Consider the following 20658-nt stretch of genomic DNA (forward strand, 5'->3'; position numbering starts at 1 on the left):
AATTGTGATGGATATATGTTTTCAAAATCTGTCTGGCTGCCATAGGAGGCAAGAGTAGACTGAATGCCCTTAAAAGGCCATTGTAGTAGTCCACGTAGGAGGTGTTGGTAGCTTGGATGAAGGAGGGGAGAAATAGAAGTGGATGAAACTGCACAATTGTGTAAGGGGAACAATATTAAGGCTTGATGCTGGGTTGGATAATGGGGGATGAGAGACAGGGATGCCTGCTAAGTTTCTGGCTTGCTCAACAAGATTGATGGAGGTACCATGCACTGAGCAAGAGAACTGTGGACAAGGAACCTCTTTGGAGGGGAGTTTTATTTTCATTCATTCAATTCAATATTTAATAGGCTCTTCACAAGTGCCAGGCACTGTTCTGGGATCTGAGGATTCATTAATAAGTCAAAATCCCTGCCTCCATGAAGCTTACATTTTCATTGGGAGGAATAGACAATTTTTAAAGAAAATAATTTCACATAGTAGTAAGCACTGTGAATTAAATAAAACTACAGATCTCTAAGGGATGGGTAAGACTGCTTTAGTTTGGGCCATCAGGACAGGCACCTCTAAGGAGATGACATTTTAACTGAGACCTGACTGATGAGGAAGGTGCCCATGCAGATACCTGGGGCAGAGAATGTTTTCCAGTTAGAAAGAACAGGGGCCGGGTGCAGTGGCTCACGCCTGTAATCCCAGCACTTTGGGAGGCCAAGGCAGGCGGATCACTTGAGGTCAGGAGTTCGACATCAGCCTGGCCAACACAGTGAAACCCTGTCTCTACTAAAATTACAAATATTAGCTGGACATGGTGGCGCGTGCCTGTAGTCCCAGCTACTTGGGAAGCTGAGGCATGAGAATTACCTGAACCCGGGAGGCCGAGGTTGTAGTGAGCCGAGATCGCGCCACTGCAGTCCAGCCTGGGCGACAGAGTGAGACTCTGTCTCAAAAAAAAAGAAAGAAAGAAAGAACAGGAAGTGCAAGTGTTCTTCCCTAGGGCAAGAACCTAGAGAGATTAAGAATGTGGCTGGAGCCTGGAGGGGGAAGGGGAGAGGGCAAGAAATGAGATTAGAAAGGGAGGCCTAGTAAGGATCTTAGTAGTTCTTCTTCTTATTATTTTTTTAAGTTTAATTTTATATTCACTTTTTTTCTTTTTTTTTTTTGGAAACAGGGTCTCGCTTTGTTGACCAAGCTGGAGTATAGTGGCGTGATCTTGGCTCATTGCAACCTCTGCTTTCCAGGCTCAAGCAGTTCTCATGCCTCAGACTCCCAAGTAGCTGGGACTGCAGGCCCCTGCCGCCACATCTGACTAATTTTTGTGTTTTTAGTAGAGATGTGGTTTTGCCATGTTGGCCAGGCTGGTCTTGAACTCCTGGCCTCAAGTGATCCACCTGCCTTGGCCTCCCAGAATGCTGGGATTACAGGTTACAGCCACCATATCTGGCCCATTTTTTGCTTTTGGAGACAAGGTCTTGCTGTGTTGCCCAGGCCAGAGTGCAGTGGTGCGATCATTGCTCATTGTAGCCTCAACTTCCTGGGCTTAGGCAATCCTCGCACCTCAGCCTCCTGAGTAGCTGGGACCACAGACATGTGCCACTATGCCTGGCTAATTTTTGAAAAAAAGTTTTTGTAGACTTGGGGTCTCACTGTGTTGTCACACTGTTCTCAAACTCCCGGGCTCAAGCAGTCCTCCCTTCTTGGCCTCCCAAAGTGGTAGGATTACAGGCTTGAGCCACTGTGCCCAGCCTGAATTTTAGTTTAGATTCAGAGGGTTCATGTGCAGGTTTGTTACATTGATATATTGTATAATGCTGGGGTTTGGGCTGTATTGAACCCATCACCCAAATAGTGAACCTTGTACCCAATAGGTAGGTTTTCAGCCCTTGCACCCTTCCCTCTCTTCCCCCTTTTGTAGTTCCTAGTGTCTGTTTCCATCTTTATTGTGTGTACCTATTGTTTAGCTCCCACTTACAAATTAGAATGTTTAGTATTTGACTTTATGTTTCTGTGTTAATTCACTTAGAATAATGGCCTCCAGCTGCATCCAGGTTGTTGCAGTGGACATGATTTCATTCTTTTTTATGGCTGCACAGTATTCTATGGTGTGTATATGTACCACATTTTCTTTACCCAATCCACTGTTGATGGGCACCTAGGCTGATTCCATGAGTTTGCTAATGTGAATAGTGCTGGAATAAACCTATAAGTGCAGATCTTTTTCACAGAATGATTTCCTTTGGGTAGATACCCAGTAGTGAGATTGCTGGGTTGAATGGTAGTCCTAGTTTTAGTTGTTTGAGAAATTTTCATATTGCTTTCCACAGGGGTTGCATTTCCTTTTCTCTGCAGCCTTGCCAACATCTGTTGTTTTTTGACTTTTTGATAATAACCATTCTGACTGGTGTGAGGTGATATCTCATTATGGTTTTGATTTACAACTCTCTGGTGATTAGTGATGTTGAGCATTTTTTCATGTTTGTTGGCTGCTTTGTCTTAAGAAGTGTCTGTTCATGTCCTTTGCCCACTTTTTAATGGAGTTGTTTTTTTCTTGTTAAATTCCGTATAGATTCTGGATATTAGTCCTTTGTCAGATATGTAGTTTGCACTTATTTTCTCCCATTCTGTAAGATGTCTGTTTACTCTGTTGATAGTTTCTTTTGCTGTTCAAATGCTCTGTGGTTTAATTAAGTCCCAATTGCCAATTTGTTTTTGTTGCATTTGTTTTTGAGTACTTAGTCATAAATTCCTTGCCTTAGCCAATGTCCAGAAGAGATTTTTCTAGGGTTTCTTCTAGGATTTTTGTACTTTGAGGTCTTACATTTAAGTCTTTAATCCATCTTGAGTTAATTTTTATATATGGTGAGAGGTAGGGGTCCAATTTCATTCTTCTACATACAGCCAGCCAGTTTTCCCAGCACCATTTATTGAATAGGGTGTCCTTTTTCCATTGTTCATTTTTTTGGTCATCTTTGTTAAAGATCAGATAGCTGTAGGTGTATAGCTTTATTTCTGAGTTCTCTTTTCTGTTCCATTAGTCTATGTGTCTGTTTGTTTACCAGTACTGTGATGTTTTGGTTACTGTAACCTTATAGTATAGTTTGAAGTCAAGTAATGTAATGCCTCCAGCTTTGGTTTTTTTTTTTTTTTTTTTCTCTTAGGATTGCTTTGGACCCTTTTTTTTGCTTCCATATGAATTTTAGAACTGCTTTCTCTAATTCTGTGAAAAATGACATTGGTAATTTGATAGGAATTGCATTGAATCTGTAAGTTACTTTGGGATAGTGTGGCAATTTTAACAATATCGATTCTTCCAATCCATGAGCATGGAACGCTTATCCATTTGTTTATGTCATCTATAATTTCATTCTGCAATGTTTTGTAGTTCATGTGGAGATGAACTCAAGGAGCTAACCTCCTTGGTTAGCTGTGTTCCTAGGTACTTTATTTTTGGGGGGCCATTGTAGCAGGACTGTATCCTTGATTTTGTTCTCAGCTTGAATTATTGGTGTGTAGAAATGCTACTGATTTTTGCACATTAATTTTTGTATCCTGCAACTTTACTGAAGTCATTTATCAGGTCTTTTAGAGGGATTGTTAGGGTTTTTTAGGTTTAGAATCATATCGTGAGTGAACAGAGATAATTTGACTTCCTCTTTTTCTATTTAGATGCCTTTTGTTTCTTTTTATTGCCCGATTGCTCTGGGTAGGACTTTCAGTACTATGTTGAGTAGAGGTGGTGAGAGTGGGCATCCTTGTCTTCTTCTTAGGGGGGATGCTTCCAGCTTTTGCCTATTTAGTATGATACTGGCTGTGGGTTTGTCATAGATGGCTCTTATTATTTTGAGAGGTATGTTCCTTCATTGCCTAGTTTGTTGAGGATTTTTATCATGAAGGGATATTGGACTTTGTCAAATGCTTTTTCCACATGTATTGAGATGATCATATGGTTTTTGTTTTTAATTCTGTTTATGTGCTAAAACTATTCCCCAAAATCAAGGAGAAAGGATTTCTCCTTAACACATTCTATGAAACCAGTATCATCTTGATAACAAAATCTGGCAAGGCCACAACAACAACAAAAAAAGAAAACTTGACCAATATTCCTGATGAACGTAGACACAAAAATCCTCAACAAAATCCAATCAAACTGAATCCAGCAGCACATCAAAAAGATAATTCATCACTATCAAGTGGGGTTTATTCTCTTGGATGTTACTCTAATGTCACTGGGAAACCTCTGGAATATCAGAAGCAACAAAGCAAATAGGATATGTTTCACAGGGTAAATCCAATCACTGTGGCTCCTCAGTGGAGAACTGCCGTACACAGGGCTGACTACAGCCGTGAGACCTATTGGCCTTTTGAGGCTTTAGGCTCAAAAACAGATCACAGAATCAGTTATGTTAAACCTGGGAACCCCATGTCTTTTATTTTACAGGTTTCTTTCAGGTATTTTCAGCAATCGTAAAACCAATTTGACAAAGATCACAAATTTTGTTCATATATATAGAAAAAGGATTATTTGTATTGTCCTAAGTGATACTTGTTTGAAAAAGAAAGCAAGTGGAAGATTTGTGGTTTTATCCTAGATATTGATTTGAAATGTTTATTAGTTGAGACCAGCAGCCCCTAGGCCACTTTGAAGCAATAAGCTCTACAATCACAGACAACGATATCTAAGTTTAGAAAGCAATGTTTTGAATGTTACATTGATAGAATCAAAGATAATAAGATAACAATTACAAGAAATAATCAGGAAAGTTTGGAACTGTATTTGATTTTACTGGTTTGCCTTCTTTTGCTTTTAATTTAATTTAATTTTTTTTTTTTTTTTTAAATAAATAGAGATGGGGTCTTGCTATGTTAACCAGGCTTGTCTTAAACTCCTGGCCTAAAGTGATCCTCCCATCTCGGCCTCCCAAAGTGCTAGGATTACAGGCATGAGCCACTGCATCTGGACTATTTTTATTTTTATTTTTTGAGACAGTCTCTCTCTGTTTAATACAGTGATGCGATCATGGCTCACTGCAATCTCTGCCTCACCAGCTCAAGCAATTCTTGTGCCTCAGCCACCCAAGTATCTGGGATTACAGGTGTGCACCACCACACCTGGCTAATTTTTGTATTCTTAGTAGAGATGGGTTTCACCCTGTTGGCCAGGCTGATCTTGAACTCCTGGCCTGAAATGATCCTCCCACCTTGGCCTCCCAAATTGCTAGGATTACAGGTGTGAGCCATTGTGTCCAGCTAGCTGCCTTTTTTTAAAAAGTAAAATTGTTAGTGACTTTTAGGACAGTGATACATAGTCATTGTGGAAAACAGCAAATACTGACCAAACTAAAAAAGTAGGTAAGTATCTCAATGTACTGTTCAGGGACATCCACTGTTAAATTTTTGAGGTATTTAGGTATATATGTGTTAGAATATTTGGTTATTTATTTATCATACTGTAGAAAGGTTTTATAATCTATTTTTAGTGCTGTTGTGAACATATTTTCACATCATGAAATATTCATAATCTTATTTTTATGGAGATGTGCAATCTATAGTTACACCATAGTTTTTAAAAACCGGATGCTTATTGTTAAAATCTAATTTTTATTCAGATTTCTATTGTTATTTCTTAATCTGTTTGAAGAAATACTGTAAAGAAATCCATCCATAGCTACATTTTTCTTTATATTATTTTGTGTTTGTGACTACTCCCCAAGTATTATTGTGTAGTCAAAGAACACAAAATTGTAAGGCTTCTGCTATGTTTTGCCAGTCCCCCCAGAATGATTGTACTCCCAATAGCAGTCTATGAGATTGCCAATTTCTCTACATCCTTGTCAGCTCTGGTATCATTGTTCTTTTAAAAATTAATTTTTGAAATTTGGTACGTGAAAAATTAATATCTGAATGCTTTCATTTCATAGTTGATATTTAGTAAGGTAGAATACGTTTTGTTTGTGATTTGTGTGTACAGTATATGAATTGCTTATTCATACCCTTTTTCTACTTTTAATTGGGTTTATATTTTTCTTGCTGCTTTTAAAGAAATACTTATGTAGCAATGATAATTCATTGTCAATCATAAAAGTTGTATATTTTTCCAAGTTCTGCGTTTTTCTTTTAATTTATAAAACGTCTACGTATTTTGTTTATATAGCCAAGTCTGTTCGTCTGTATCATATTTTCCCCATATAGAGGTTGCATAAATTCTCTCTTATTTTTCCTTCTGCTTTTTGGTTATATTTTTTTGCATTTAAATGTTTGGCTTATTTATTTACATATCTACACATAGGCATCTTTTTTTTTTTTTTCTTTTTTGTCGTTTAGAAAGAAAGTCGTGCTGTATCCCTACTGACTTCTCCAGCTGCTGGTATAAAAACAGTTGATCCTCTGCCTTTGCGGGAAGATTCCGAAGACAATATCCCCAGATTTACTGAGGCAACTCTTCCAGTTTCAAAAATTCCAGAATACCCAACAAATCCCCCTGGACAGTCGCCTTCTCCACCGCATGTTCCATCCTACTGGCATCCCTCTCGTCGAATTCAGGGCTCTCTTAGAGATCCAGAGTTTCAGCACAATGGTAATTATTTTGGTTTCAATTTTTTGTCTTTTAAAATAAAATGTTATACTGATAGGTACAAAGGCTAAGAATGCACTTTATATTAATAAATCAGTTATTTAGTATTTTTGGTTAATGTATTAATAAGATTTCTTTAAATAGGAAAAATCCCTCTTTGGGACCAATTGTGCTGCACCTAAGTTCACTTTTTGCTGTTGTATATGTGTGAGATATCTCTCAAGTTCTTATTCATACACAGAGGGAATCCACTAGATAGATGCCAGTAGCACCTCTTCTCTGGATGTGACAACCAAAAATGTCTCCAGACATTGCCAAATGTTGCCTGGGTGTAGAATTCACGGTCAGAAATGACTTTCCTTCAGTTTTAGTAGGCATCGCTCAGCTCTTTTCTAGCTGTCATCGTTAATGTTAAGAAGTCAGATGCTGCTTTTATTCCAGATTTTCTATATGTGGTGTTTTCTTTCTGGCAGCTTTTGAGATCTTCTCTTCATATCTAATGTTCTGAAATTTTGTGATGTGCCTCTGAGAGAGTATTTTTTTTAAAATCATTTTTCTGGTACTCCATAGATCTTTCAATCTGGAAAATTCTTACTTGTGGAACATTTTCTTGAATTATTCAGTCAAAAATTTCCTCTCCTGGCCAGACACAGTGGCTAACGTTTGTAATCCCAGCGCTTTGGGAAGCCAAGGCAGGCGGATCACTTGAGGCCAGGAATTTAAGACCAGCCTGGGCCACATGATGAAACCCTGTCTCTACTACAAAAAAATTAGCTGGGTGTCATGGTGCATGCCTGTAATTCCAGCTCCTTGGGAGGCTGAGGCATGAGAATTGCTTAAGTCTGGGAAGCAAAAAAAAAAAAAAAAAAAAATTCTCTCTTTTCTCTGTTTCCTCTTTCTAGGGCTCCTATTCAGATATTGGACATGATTTTATTTTTTATCTTACCTCTCCTATTTTCCATCTTTGTCTTTAAATTTGAAAGGTTACTAATTTTTATCTTCTATCTTTTCTGCTTTAAAAAATTTTTATTTCAATTGCTTTTGGGGTACAGGTAGTTTTGGTTACATGGATGTATTCTGTAGTGGTGAATTCTGGATTTTAATGCAACTGTTACCCAAGCAGTGTACACTGTACCCAATATGTAGACTTTTATCCCTCCCCCCACCCCAAGTCCCCACAGTCTGTTATATCACTTTCTATGTCTTTGTGTCCTTATAGCTTAGCTCCCACTTATAAGTGAGAACATGCAGTATTTAGTTTTTCATTCCTGAGTTACTTCATTTAGAATAATGACCTCCACCTCCATCTTAATTGCTGCAAAAGACATTATTCCATTCCTTTTAATGGTGGATTAGTATTTCATGGTGTTTGTTCCTGTTTCTCTAGTTCCTTGAGGTGTGATACTAGGTTGTCAGTTTGTGCTCTTTCAGACTTTTTAAGGTAGGCATTTAATGCTATAAACTTTCCACTTAGCATTGCTTTTGCTGTATCCCAGAGGTTTTGATAACTTGTGTCACTGTTATTCATTTCAAAGAATTTTTGAATTTCCATCTTGATTTCATTGTTAACCCCCAAATCATTCAAGAGCAGATTATTTAATTTCCATGTATTTGTATAGTTTTGAGGGTTCCTTTTGGAGTTGATTTCTAGTTTCATTCCACTATGGTCTGAGAAGATAGTTGGTATGATTTTCTTAAATTTATTGAGGCTTGTTTTGTGGCCTGTCATGTGGTCTATTTTGGAAAATGTTCCATGTGAAATGATGAGAAGAATGTATATTCTACAATTGTTGGGTAGAATGTTTTGTAAATATCTGTTAAGTCCATTTGTTCTACACTATTTAAGTCCATTGTTTCTTTGTTGACTTTCTGTCTTAATGATCTGTCTAGTGCTGTCAGTGGAGTATTGAAGTCCCTCTCTATTATTATGTTGCTGTCTACTTCATTTCTTAGGTCTAGTAGTAATTGTTTTATGAATGTGGGAACTTCAGTGTTAGGTGCATATAAATTTAGGACTGACTGTAATATCTTCTTATAGGATTGACCTTTTTATCGTTATATGATGACCTTTGTCTTTTTTTAGATAGTTGTTGCTTTAAAGTCTGTTTTGCCTGATATAAGACTCCTGCTTGCTTTTGGTTTCCATTTGCATGGAATATCTTTTCCTACCCCTTTACCTTGAGTTTATATGAATCTTTGTGCATTAGATATTTGGTTTGTGCTTTTTAATCCATTCTGCCATTCCATATCTTTTAAGTGGAGCATTTAGGCCATTTACGTTCATGTTAATACTGAGATGTGAGGTACTGTTCTATTCACTATGTTAGTTGTTACTTAGATACTTTGTTTTTTCCGTTGTATTGTTTTATAGGCCCTGTGAGTTTTAAGCTTTCAGGAGGTTCTGTTTTGTTGCATGTCAAGCTTTTGTTTCAAAATTTAGAACTCCTGCTTAGCATTTCTTGTAGTGCTGGTCTGGTAGTGACAATTTCCTCAGCATTTGTTTGTCTGAAAAATACTTTATTTCTCCTTCATTTATGAAACTTAGTTTTGCTAAACTAACAAAATTCTTGACTGATAGGTATTCTGTTTAAGGAGGCTAAAGATAGGACCCCAATGCCTTCTGCCTTGTAAGGTTTCTGCTGAGAAGTCTGTTGTTAGTCTGATAGTTTTTCTTTTGTAAGTTGCCTGATGCTTTTTGCCTCACAACTGTTAGAATTCTTTCCTTCATGTTGACTTTAGATAACCTGATAAATATGTGCCTTGGTGGTGATCTTTTTGCAGTGAAGTTCCTAAGAGTTCATTGAGCTTCTTGTATTTGGATATTTAAATCTCTAGCAAGGCCAGGGAAATTGTCCTCAATTATTCTCTCAAATGAATTTTCCAAACTTTTAGCCTTTTCTTCTCCCTCAGTATCACCATTTATTCTTAAGTTTGGTTGTTTACATAATCCCATATTTCCTGGAGACTTTGTTCATTTCATTTGATTCTTTTTTCTTTATTTTTGTTTGATTGGGTTAATTTGAAAGCCCTGTCTTTGAGCTCTGAAATTATTTTTTCTGCTTTTTTTCCCCCTTGGACCTGGCATGTAGCTATCTTCTACTTGTTCTAGTCTATTTTTGAAACTTTCCACTGCATTTTGTATTTCTCTAAGTGTGTTTTTTATTTTCAAATGTTCTGATTGGGTTTTCTTTATGATATCTCTCTGGAAAATTTTTCATTCATATCCTGACTTTTAAAAAATTTATTTATGTTGGTTTTCACCCTTCTCTGGTAGCTCCTTGGGTAGCTTAATAATCAGCCTTCTGAATTTGTTATCTGGTATTTCAAAGATTTCATCTTGGTTTGAATCAATTACTGGAGAGCCAGTGTGATCTTTTGAGGGTACTACAGAACCCTGTTTTGTCATATTACTAGAATTACTTTCTGGTTCCTTTTTTGGGTGCACTATTCTAATTGTCCTCAAATTTATTTTTTATTTGACTATGTGTGTTTTAAAAAAAAATTTTTCCCCTCTTAAGAATGTGACTTTAATGATTATAATTTGTTATAGTTTAATTTGGTTCTTGGTGCTTTTACGGGTGAAGAGTCTTTATAAGTTCTTTGGTTATAGAGAGTCTTTGTATGATGGCTTCCTCAGATGCTGGTTGTAGTAGCTGTGTACTCAGTGTGTCGGCGAGTTCACTGTCTTCTGTGGGGCTGGAATGGCGGAGATCTCTTGAAGCTTATGTCATTCCCCTGTGGTTTGTACTTCTTTATTTATTTAATTTTTCTCCAGTATTTACTGAGTTGATAGTTCAGGCTTCAGGCCATTAGGGGAGGTGTCCCTGGGTAGGAACTTATTGTAGCTAAGGCAGGTGGGTGAATGCAATACCCACTGGTGGGCACAGGTCCTAGCCTTGACGAAGGTGGCTGGTGGAGCACTCAGATGCAAGGAGGTCTTATCAGGCTGAAGGGTGAGAGCCACCTCAGCTTCCCTGCCAGGCCAGCAGGAAAGCTATCCACCTCGTAGCCTCATTCATGTCCCAGTGTCCCAGCTATTCAGATCAGACAGGCACCTCTTTTTGTCTGTAGGAATGTTGATGTTCCAAGTGGATAGGAATTGTGACTCTGCCTCTCATGCAAACCTGCATCTGGGGAGTGCTTCTCCTGTAGGCGAGCAGTCACCCTAAAGTGTTCCAGGAAGGCTGTCTATAGGCACACCCAGTACCGAGTCCTGTGGGAGAAGCCCCAGCTGTGTCTGCAGTGGTGGACAAGGGGAAAGAAGACCCCTTCTCCAAGACCCTTCATGAGCACTAAGGCTGTCTGACTGTTGGGGAGATGGGGTAGACTCCCTACTGAGCCTAGCAGTGTAGTTGTGTCTCTGCTGAAAGAAACTTCCCACCAGTGGAAAGATCTGGAACTCCTGAGATTCCTTGGTTGTAGATAGGCTTAGGGTGCTGGCTTTTTTGCATGTTGGTTATAATAGTAGTGAACTTGTCATGTAGACGGATTCAGGACCACTGGTTAGCTAGGGTGTTACAGGCAGTGGTGATAGCTGAGGTCAGGCCCTGGTTTTCTCCATTCTGGGCACAGCATTATTCTACCTAGAGATGGTATAATGGACTGTGTCAGTTGGCCTCTAAACAGGAGGTGCTGCTTGCGAAAGAGCTGCAGTAGTAGCAGTGGTATTTGAGCTTGCCCTATGTTGCCCAGGGGAGGTATTCTGGCTTCTCACACCTGGGCAGGGTTATAAAACTCCCCAAAGTTTATGTCCTTTGTGTTAAGCTGTGGAGGGGTACAGCCAGGCAGGGGATGGGTTAACTGGGTCTGCTCTTTGACTCTCCACGTGCCATCTGTTAGTTTTTTAAAAAGATTTTTACTTTTTTTAATTTCTAAGAATTTTTTAAACATTGCATATTCCTTTTATACAGCATCCCATTCTTATTTCATGAATGTTTTATCTCTTTGAAGAGGTAAATGATACATATAATGCCTGTTTTGACTATAGTACCCCTGCCCACAGTTGAACCTGGTATTCTTCAGTCAAAGTAGCTCTGGTAAACTTTTAGAGACGAATCTTCCATGTCTCTTTTGAGAAAGAGGGAACTACCCAGCTGTGCAAGTTTAAAGGAGGACCTAGCATATTAACTATTTTTGTAAAAGGATTTTTAGTCAGTTTCCTAGTTCAGTCTTCCATTCACTCCAACTTTCAGTGGTACTCAATACTCCCAAACCCAGAGCCATCGGGGAACAAGTTGGTTGTTCTTGGTTTCACTCTTCTGCTGGCTTAAAATTCCACTTACTTGGGTATAGTTATACATACACTCACTACCCTTCCATTTGCTTTCCGTGTTCCAAAAAGTTTCTTGGTGTCTTATTTGCTCCCATTCTCTTTGTCCTATGAGTTTGTTGTTCTTGTAAATGTGTGTATTTAATTTACCATCTCTAATCAGAAGCCTACTACATTTCTTTAAAGTTAGAATAGATCAATATTATCATTGGAAAGAATATTAGGAAGTTATCCATAGTTTGTTTACGTGCTTGCTAAGTGCATTATGAATTATGAATGGCCCTTTTATGGTAATTTCTTCAACCTTTACTCACATGTAGGTTTGAAAATTAATAAAATTTCTGACAGCCTACTTTTGCTAACAGTGTAGAATATAATTGAGATAAGCTGTTCAGTGGCTTTTAAAGGATAATTTCTTCTGCCTTTTTTTTTTAAGTGGGAAAAGCAAGGATGAACAATTCGCAGTTACCTCAGCATGAAGCCTTTAATGATGAAGGTATTTCAATAGTCACATAACATAAAAGTTTGAGTTCTAGTCTATGATACAGCTTATGAAGTACTTCCACAGATTTTTCCTTAGATCCTTGAAACCCTGTGCGGGAGAGGGGGTGAAATTACCCCCATTTACAAATGAATAAGCTGAGAGTAAACTGGTAAAATATTGTTCTAGGGCAAACATAGTAAGAGATTGTGCCCAGCGTCACAGCTGAGGTCAGTGTTCTTTCTCTTTTTCCACCTTGTCTAGCTGGGGGCTCAGGAATTTGGCGTAGCGTTACATCCATCTTTTAAAAAAATGCCTTGGGAGGCCGAGGTGGGTAGATCACGAGGTCAGGAGATCAAGACCATCCTGGCTAACATGGTGAAACCCTGTCTCTACTAAAAAATACAAAAAAATTAGCCGGGCGTGGTGGCGGGCGCCTGTAGTCCCAGCTACTTGGGAGGCTGAGGCAGGAGAATGGTGTGAACCCAGGAGGCGGAGCTTGTGATGAGCCGAGATCGCGCCACTGCACTCCAGCCTGGGCGACAGAGCGAGACTCCATCTCAAAAAAAAAAAAAAAGCTTATATATTTTTGTCAATTTTCAATGGTCAAACAAATACATGATTAGAGAAAATTGACATTTTTCTTCTTTGTAGTTTTGTTTTGTTTTTTTTTTGAGACAGAGTCTCGCTCTGTCGCCAGGCTGGAGTGCGTGGCGCGATCTCGGCTCACTCTGCCTCCCAGGTTCAAGCAATTCTCCTGCCTCAGCCCTCCCAAGTAGCTGGGATTACAGGCACCTGTCACCACACGCGGCTAATTTTTGTATTTTTACTAGAGATGGGGTTTCACCATGTTGGCCAGGATGGTCTCAAACTCCTGACCTCGTGATCGCCTGCCTTGGCCTCCCAAAGTGCTGGGATTACAGACATGAGCCACCACGCTTGGCCTTTTGTAGTTTTTATTCTGACATTTATTTGCTTATAATAGTGGCAGGAGGAACTTGAATTCAATATGAATAATTGAATCACTATTTTAATTCATCCTAAGTAGTATGGAATTATTGAACTTATAAATTTTGAATTGGAAGTAAATTTAAATTTCATACTCTGTGTCATATATTAAAGACTTTGCGTTTAGCAGGTTTAGGACTTTTTGTTATAATTCATTGTGCTAGAAATCAAGTTGTATGTTTTGAAATGCAAATGTCTGGCAACTTTGAATCCAGTCCTGTTTTCTTTCTAATGGAAGAATAGTGTCTATATATAACCTTATAAAACACTTGCTTACTCAGAATGAGGAATTTCAGTACTAATGAAGGGTAGCATATTAAAGTCAAACATTATTTCTACATTTAGTGAGATTATTTTAGAAATGTGATGTAAATACCATGTTAAGGTATGGCATTTTGTTTTTAAAAAGTTTAGAAAAGCTTTTTGATCTGAATAGCTGTGCTTTTTAAAGTAGGATAAAACGGTATTATGATGAATTATTTTCAAGTAATACGGAAATCATAGGCCATGTGCTTTGTTAATGACAGGATTTCAGGAAGGAAAAAAATTTAACGTTAAATTTTAACATTAAAAGGTTTGATTTCTATTCATGATAAACCTGTAAAACTACTGTCAGGTATCAGGAGAATATTAATATCTTACATTTCAGTAGATTGCTTTTTTTTTCCTGACTGACTTGACATTGATACACAGTTTGATGCTTTTAATTTTCTGTTATATAAAACATAATATTTATTTAATAGATATTTTTGACACTGAATATAATCTTGGGATTTTTTCATTGCAGATGAGGACAGATTGTCTGAGATTTCTGCTCGCTCTGCAGCTTCTAGTCTCCGGGCTTTTCAGACTCTGGCACGAGCTAAGAAAAGGAAGGAGGATTTCTGGGGTAAAACATAAACCTAGTTGAGTTGCCTTTATCTAAGGAAACATTGGCATAATTTTTCTTTATTGCTTACTGTGTTAAAATTTTGAGTGTTTGAAATTTTTCCTAACATTTTCTAGTTTGAAATATTTAATTTCCAATAGAACGGTTTACTTGGAAATTTTTAACATAGGCTTATACAAATTTAACTTTTAACGAATTCTTTTTACATCTATCCCAGAGTACAAAGACATAGATTATTGAATTCTTTACATGTTGTAACTTTTGTAATAGGTGTCATGGATAGATTTTCACCTATCCAGAGAATATTCTAAAAAGATAAACAAAGTGAAGTAAAAGTTAAGATCCCAGTGTGAAGTATGTATTTCCCTAAGATTTGATATATGTATCTTTATAATTGATGATGTTGTAAAATGAATTTGTTGTTCCTTTAACCTTTGCTGTAGTGTTTCTTTTTATTTTAGTTCCTTCTATTCGTGTTTGCAGTGTTAAGATAATTGTACTTTGAAAACACCAGCTGTATATATTTTTCTTATGTAACAAAGTTGGCTGAAAGATATGTATATTTTTGATCTTTGAGTGTATTCTATTTGTGTAAGGACTTTGGCTTACATTTGAATAATGTCTAGATTTTGAAAAATTACCTGTATAATGGAGAATTAAAATTCGGAAGACATTTTGAAATAAAAATTGATCAAGTGTGTTTGGCTTCTCCAGAAAGTTATTACATGGAACAAATAATTATCTTTTAGAAGAATTCTACTCATAACAGGTTAATGAAAAGATATACTTGTTTTGCAGCTGTCAGAATGGAATGGAGCCAAGTCTATGATATTTTCACACAAATGTAGGACAAAGAATTTCCAAGGCAGACTCATTTACAGAAATTTAACACAAAACTTTTTTACTGTATTTCTTCACTCACAGGACATGTTCTGTTGTCTTACTGTTTATCTTGCAAATCATGATAAATTTAAGTTTCTAAAAATACAGATTTTACAACTACGTTACGTAAAATTTTTACATAATACATAGAAAGTACTGAAGCTAAAATATACAGAATATTCATGCTTATTGATTAGAAAACAAGTGAACAATCTCTTCTAAAGTGATAATTTGGTCAAAAGTGCATTTGCAAATCATTGGTTCACAATAAGTTTGTTAAAGATCCTACATTATCATGAGGTTTTAAAGAACTGTAGGCATACAAATATTTGCCTATCTTCCACTGACCTTTAAACTAGTTTGTTCATTAAAGGCTACTAAGGCATTAAATATGAAAATAAAAGTTTGAAATTAGAGTATAACTGGACTTTAGATCACAAATTGGCTTCTATACATATGTGCACTGAGGCATGTTAATTGTAAAATAGGTTTGGAACTTATCTCTCTAGACAATAGATATATCATTGTCCTCTTCCTCAAAGGTTGATTAGTCTAGTTGGTTAGGACAGAGTTTTCAATGGCTGACCACTGATATATGGTAAATAAGTTCGAAATTAGAGCTAGCTTGCAGGGGATTTTGCGTAACTCAGTCTATTTTATCTAAGCTATAGACGTAAAATCTGGGTACACCCATTAGAGTGATCAAACCACATGAACTTGATCTATCAGGTGTTAGATGGATTAGGATATAGTTCTCATGGGGACAAGGTCATGACCCCAGTCTCCATGCAACAATTTAGCTCTGCAGTTATTGATTGCTTCTGTTAAAAACCCTATTCAGTGGCCCAGGGGAGAGAACAGTGTTGAGGGCCCAGTAGAGTTTTATTGCTTACACTAAGGGCAACTCAGAAGACATGCATTTGAGTTGGTGAGTAGTCTTTGTTACATGATAACTGCCTCTTGAGATTTGCTAGTATTCAGGAGCTGGGATTGCTAATTCAAATTTTTATTAGTTTTATTAAGGCATACTTTATAATAACTGCAATTGTTAAAAATTAGAGCTTAATGAGTTTGAATAGATGTACACATCTGTGAAACTAACACAATCATGATACATTATATTTCCATCACCCCAAAAGTTTCTTCATGTTCTTTTGCAGTCAGTCTGTCCTTCCACCCCTGGTCCCCAAGGCAACCAATAATCTGCTTTCCGTTGGTATAAATTAGTTTACAGGAATTTTATATAAATGGAGCCATCCTTTATGCCTGACTTTTATTCAGCATAATATTTTTGAGAGTCATCCATGTTTTGGTGTGCATGTTGCCTCTTAATTTATTCACTTGCTGGTGGACTTTGGGGTTGTTTTCCGTTTGGGATTGTAATGAATAAAACTGCTATCAGTATTGGTGTGCAAATCTTTGTGTAGATATGTGCTTTTATTTCTCTGCAGAATATCCAGGTAATTCAATTTTTATTCACCTTGAATATAACTGCTGCTTTGAGTATACAGTATATACCCAAATAAATATAAACTGGTAGCTTGATCTTTTTGTCTAAATTAATATCTCACAAGCCACACTGGGGAGCCAACCGCAGAACTGCAATGGGAAGTTTTTCTAAAGTGCATACACCTACCTACCTGCTCTTTTCCCTGCGCCTCCCGGTCTTCACCCCAGGTGTTGAGATTCTCAGTGTATCCATGTTTGAGAGCCCTTGTAAAAATGCACCAAAACACATACATGGGAGGTTTCGCACGTTAACTTCTGGTCTCATCTCTAGATCCCCATGGAATTCTGAACTTCAAGTTAACCCTTGAAGGATGGTTTTGACGATTAAGGATAAATAACATGATAAATATGCTTGGTACATAGGAGGAAATGTTGCCAAGAGATTTAGTATAAATATCCTCATTTTACAGATGGGAAAACAGACTTAGCTGAAATAACTGGCCCAAGATCTCAAGGCTGGTGAATTAAATCTAGGTCTCCTTACTCGAAATCCACCCACACTAACTCCTTTGAAGTGTGTATGCTAAAATTGCAAGTCCCTCTGTGATTCAATTCTCTCTCTGGTTGATTCATTTGTGAGTTAATTTTCCACTTTGCCTTCTTGGAAGATAAATGTCTACCTTTTTAGTCGGGAAAGAGAGTATGTGAGCATTGAATTTTTGTACAAATGGATTCAACCAGAATGAAAGCAAATTAATATTCAAAGCAAGCTTGTTCTTATGTAGAGCAGCGGTGAGGTTGGCTACTTAGGGAGCTCAAGGATGGATTATATATTTTTGTTATAATTGTGCATGCACATATCAGACATCCAGAAAATATCCTGACTTCTAGAAGTTTACCAAAGGAACAAATAATGTAAAGTGGTAGATGATCCCAGAATGGTTTTGGAATATGTTTTTGTTACTTTTACATCTGATGGTGGTAGTCATGTTAGGGTGCTCAGAGCCCAGTCTGTCAAACCACCATCACTCAGTTTCCCAAGGTGATTCTGCTGACAGAGACTACTCCAGGCCAAACAACAGTCTGTGTCATTGGACTAGCTAGGGTTGTGCACCAATGGGTCTGGTCACATGGGGTCTCTGAGAAGCCAACTTGCCCCATGAGCTTAACTCACGGACTAAAAGCAGGCTACTGATCTCTTCAGCTCCATGCTGATGAACTTTCTTGCTAATGTTGACTCTGCAATCTAACCATATGTGTCTTTCTACCATGGCAAGTGGAGGCACAGAAAGACCCAGCCCTTTGCTCTCAGGCTTAGAGCCAAGCTTCTTTAAATCCTATGTCATGTTTCATTCCCACCCTACAGCTCTCATACAGGAGGCAGCTCCCCATCCTGCGACTCCTGCCACGTGGCAGGTAAGAGCAAAGGAACAGTCATCTTAAAGATGGCATCCATTTCTCTTCTACGAAGTGCTCTACCCGCTAGTCTCCATCCGTGGTTTCATTCTGCCCTATATCCATATAAAGCATATCTGGAAATTGAGAAATGAGGACTTGGGGGACACTAAGCCACCTTTGGAAATCAGAGCATGAGGCCAACAGGTAGGGTAATGTTTGGGGAGTTTACACCAATTCAAACCACGTAATGGACAATTTAGATAATGCTGGGAAATTGTTCAGTTTCTCCCCTTTACAGTCTACATGCCAGTATTATGCTGGAGCTGACTCATGGCCAATCATTAAATTTTCAAGAATGTTGTGAGCAAGTTGTTAAAGTTATCACTAGTTTGAAATTGGCCATGGTGGGAGCATTTACACCACTGAAATCAACCGATGCCGTGAATTAGGGCTTCTCCCATTTACTGCGAGGTGGTTTACAAGCCCACCACTAGTTACTACCTTAGTCTCTTCTATTCTTTCCATATCACTTGCCTGACAAAACAATCTACTTCAGAAAAACAGCTCAAGATAAACGGCTTTAATATTTATTATACCACTTACACATTCCTTGGCTTATAAAAATGGTTTGGTTTAGTTTCTTTCCTTGGCTGAAGTCCATCTAGAAAATAAAAACGAGCCACAAATAACAATAGACTTACAGAGGGAGACTATGCAGAGATGGCCTAGGAATCTATATGTGTCATCTTCCAGACGATTCTCATAGGTAGTTTGGGAACAACTGGCTTTGGGGTTGTAGTAGCCTATGTTCTAATCCTAACTCCACCTTGAGCAAGCCAATTGAATTTTGAGCTTGTATTCCTCATCTGGCAGATGGGGATAACTCACCAATTTAGTTTTCAGATTAAATGGCATAAGGTCTGTAAAGTTTTCATATATGCTATTTAAATGTTACTTCAAAATGTTTAGTTTTATTATGTTGGCAAATTTTCATTAAAACAACAAGAAAAAAAGCCTTGTTTTAGAGAGGCTAAGGTTAAATCTAACAAGCAGGTGACAGGGTACCCTGAATCGTGGCCTCTCATCACAGACCTATCAGTTGTGACCTACATTCAGCTTACGCAGAGGCAGTTTCAGGTAGGGGTGCTGAAATGATTTGTCTATTTCCGTTATGTGGTAAAGCGAAAAAAGTCTGACTACAGTATTGTGACTCAGCGACTCTAGAAGGTGGAACTAATTACCTGATATTTGCAGACGATATTAGCGTAACCATGAATTGGAGATGTTATCAGGTTTGAGTCAGGAAATGCAGAAATAAAGTACCCACGATGATTACTGATGAAAGGAAAGATAGTCAAGGTTGGTCTCTGAATGAATGCGTGCCCAATATCAAAGATTTCCTACGTTTGCTGCCAGTTTTTTTTGAATAAGATGAATTAAATAAAACTCAGTTTTGTAATTTTAAGAAGAAAATATAAACTAACCCAAATGCCACACATTATGGGAAGATGTAGGCGCTTTACACTCATAACTTCAACAATAGTCAGTTTGGGCATCTCAGGAAAATTTTGCCCACAGTGAGTACCTTAGTATTCAGGTTCCTGTCAAAAAATTATTCAGGTCAAAACAGTTAAGGTTCTGGGGAAACCGAAAGAAAATTGAAAATAGGTTGTATGGCAATACTAAATTTTGGTTCCACAAGGAACGAGTAATATTATAAAGTTTAACTTGTAATTTTGCAAAGATGAAACATCCAAAGTGCTTTACTAATTTGAAAACATATACCTGGCACTAACAAATACCCTAGCATGATCATTTAAATCAATTACTGGCCAGATGCGGTGGCTCACACCTGTAATCCCAGCACTTTGGGAGGCCTAGGTGGGTGGATCACGAGATCAGGAGTTCGAGACCAGCCTGGCCAACATGATGAAACCCCATCTCTACTAAACATACAAAAATTAGCTGGGTGTGGTGGTGGGGACCTGTAATCCCAGCTACTCGAGAGGCTGAGGCAGGAGAATTGTTTGAGCCTGGGAGGCGGAGGTTGCAGTGAGCCGAGATAGCACCACTGTACTCCAGCCTGGGCGACAGGGCAAGACTCCATCTCAAAAATAAATAAGTAAGTAAGTAAATAATAAATAAAATAGATAAATTACCATGAATCGTTGTTGCCAAGACTTTAAAAACATTATGGATCAATACACTAAACATGTCAGTTTCTTTTGTCAGAATCAAAATGTGGGGACCCGAAAAATTGTATTCAATTTATTTTAATAATTGAAGACATATAAAAATACAGAATAGTAGAGACATAGATCAATATATATAGTTCTTCAGTCACTACTTAATAAAAATAAAACTTGGAAATGGTGAATATTTTTTATTAGAGAGTCTTCTAGAAAAATAACTGATGACCCTCCTTATTATTCAGATTTAGTGGTTATTTTCATTCACTAATTAAAACTGCCTGCAAAAATTCCAGACATTTTCCGCTATGTACAACACGTTAATCTTAGTATCTACGTAGAAATCTGTTTAATCTTAAAAAGTCACAGTCACAAATTACAAAATGATTTACTAGACAACCAGTTTTTTCTTTTTTATTTAATTCCATATAAGGAGAAGGATTAGCTTCTATTGATACTTCAGGAAATTTTAGATTTTCTGTGACAAGTAATTTCCATTTCCTCCTCTCTCTGAACAACAGCATA

General features: G+C 37.6%; 1 protein-coding gene and 1 long non-coding RNA gene across 11 annotated transcripts in view; one reads left to right on the forward strand and one right to left on the reverse strand.

Moving 5' to 3' along the window:
* Positions 1–20658, forward strand: part of LOC105473410 (Mdm1 nuclear protein) — a 66695-nt gene that overhangs the window by 23489 nt on the left and 22548 nt on the right. For 6 of the 10 annotated variants that reach the window (XM_071071472.1, XM_071071471.1, XM_071071477.1 and 3 more), the window contains 3 exons: positions 6319–6571; positions 12274–12333; positions 14114–14215. In XM_071071472.1, the coding sequence (XP_070927573.1) occupies positions 6319–6571; positions 12274–12333; positions 14114–14215 (415 nt within the window). Of the gene's footprint in view, positions 1–6318; positions 6572–12273; positions 12334–14113; positions 14647–20658 lie in introns of those variants that run through there. The other 4 variants (XM_011727218.3, XM_011727222.3, XM_011727224.3 and 1 more) reach the window with 2 other exon arrangements.
* LOC105473413 (uncharacterized) overlaps positions 18440–20658 on the reverse strand; it is a 50286-nt gene continuing 48067 nt past the window's right edge. Inside the window, exons 5-6 of the long non-coding RNA XR_011609045.1 lie at positions 19186–19279; positions 18440–18605 (exon numbers count right to left, since the gene is read on the reverse strand). This is a non-coding gene — a long non-coding RNA (uncharacterized lncRNA). The remainder of the gene's footprint in view (positions 18606–19185; positions 19280–20658) is intronic.

Source organism: Macaca nemestrina, chromosome 10, assembly GCF_043159975.1.
Source record: "Macaca nemestrina isolate mMacNem1 chromosome 10, mMacNem.hap1, whole genome shotgun sequence".
In the NCBI taxonomy this organism is placed as follows: Eukaryota; Metazoa; Chordata; class Mammalia; order Primates; family Cercopithecidae; genus Macaca; species Macaca nemestrina.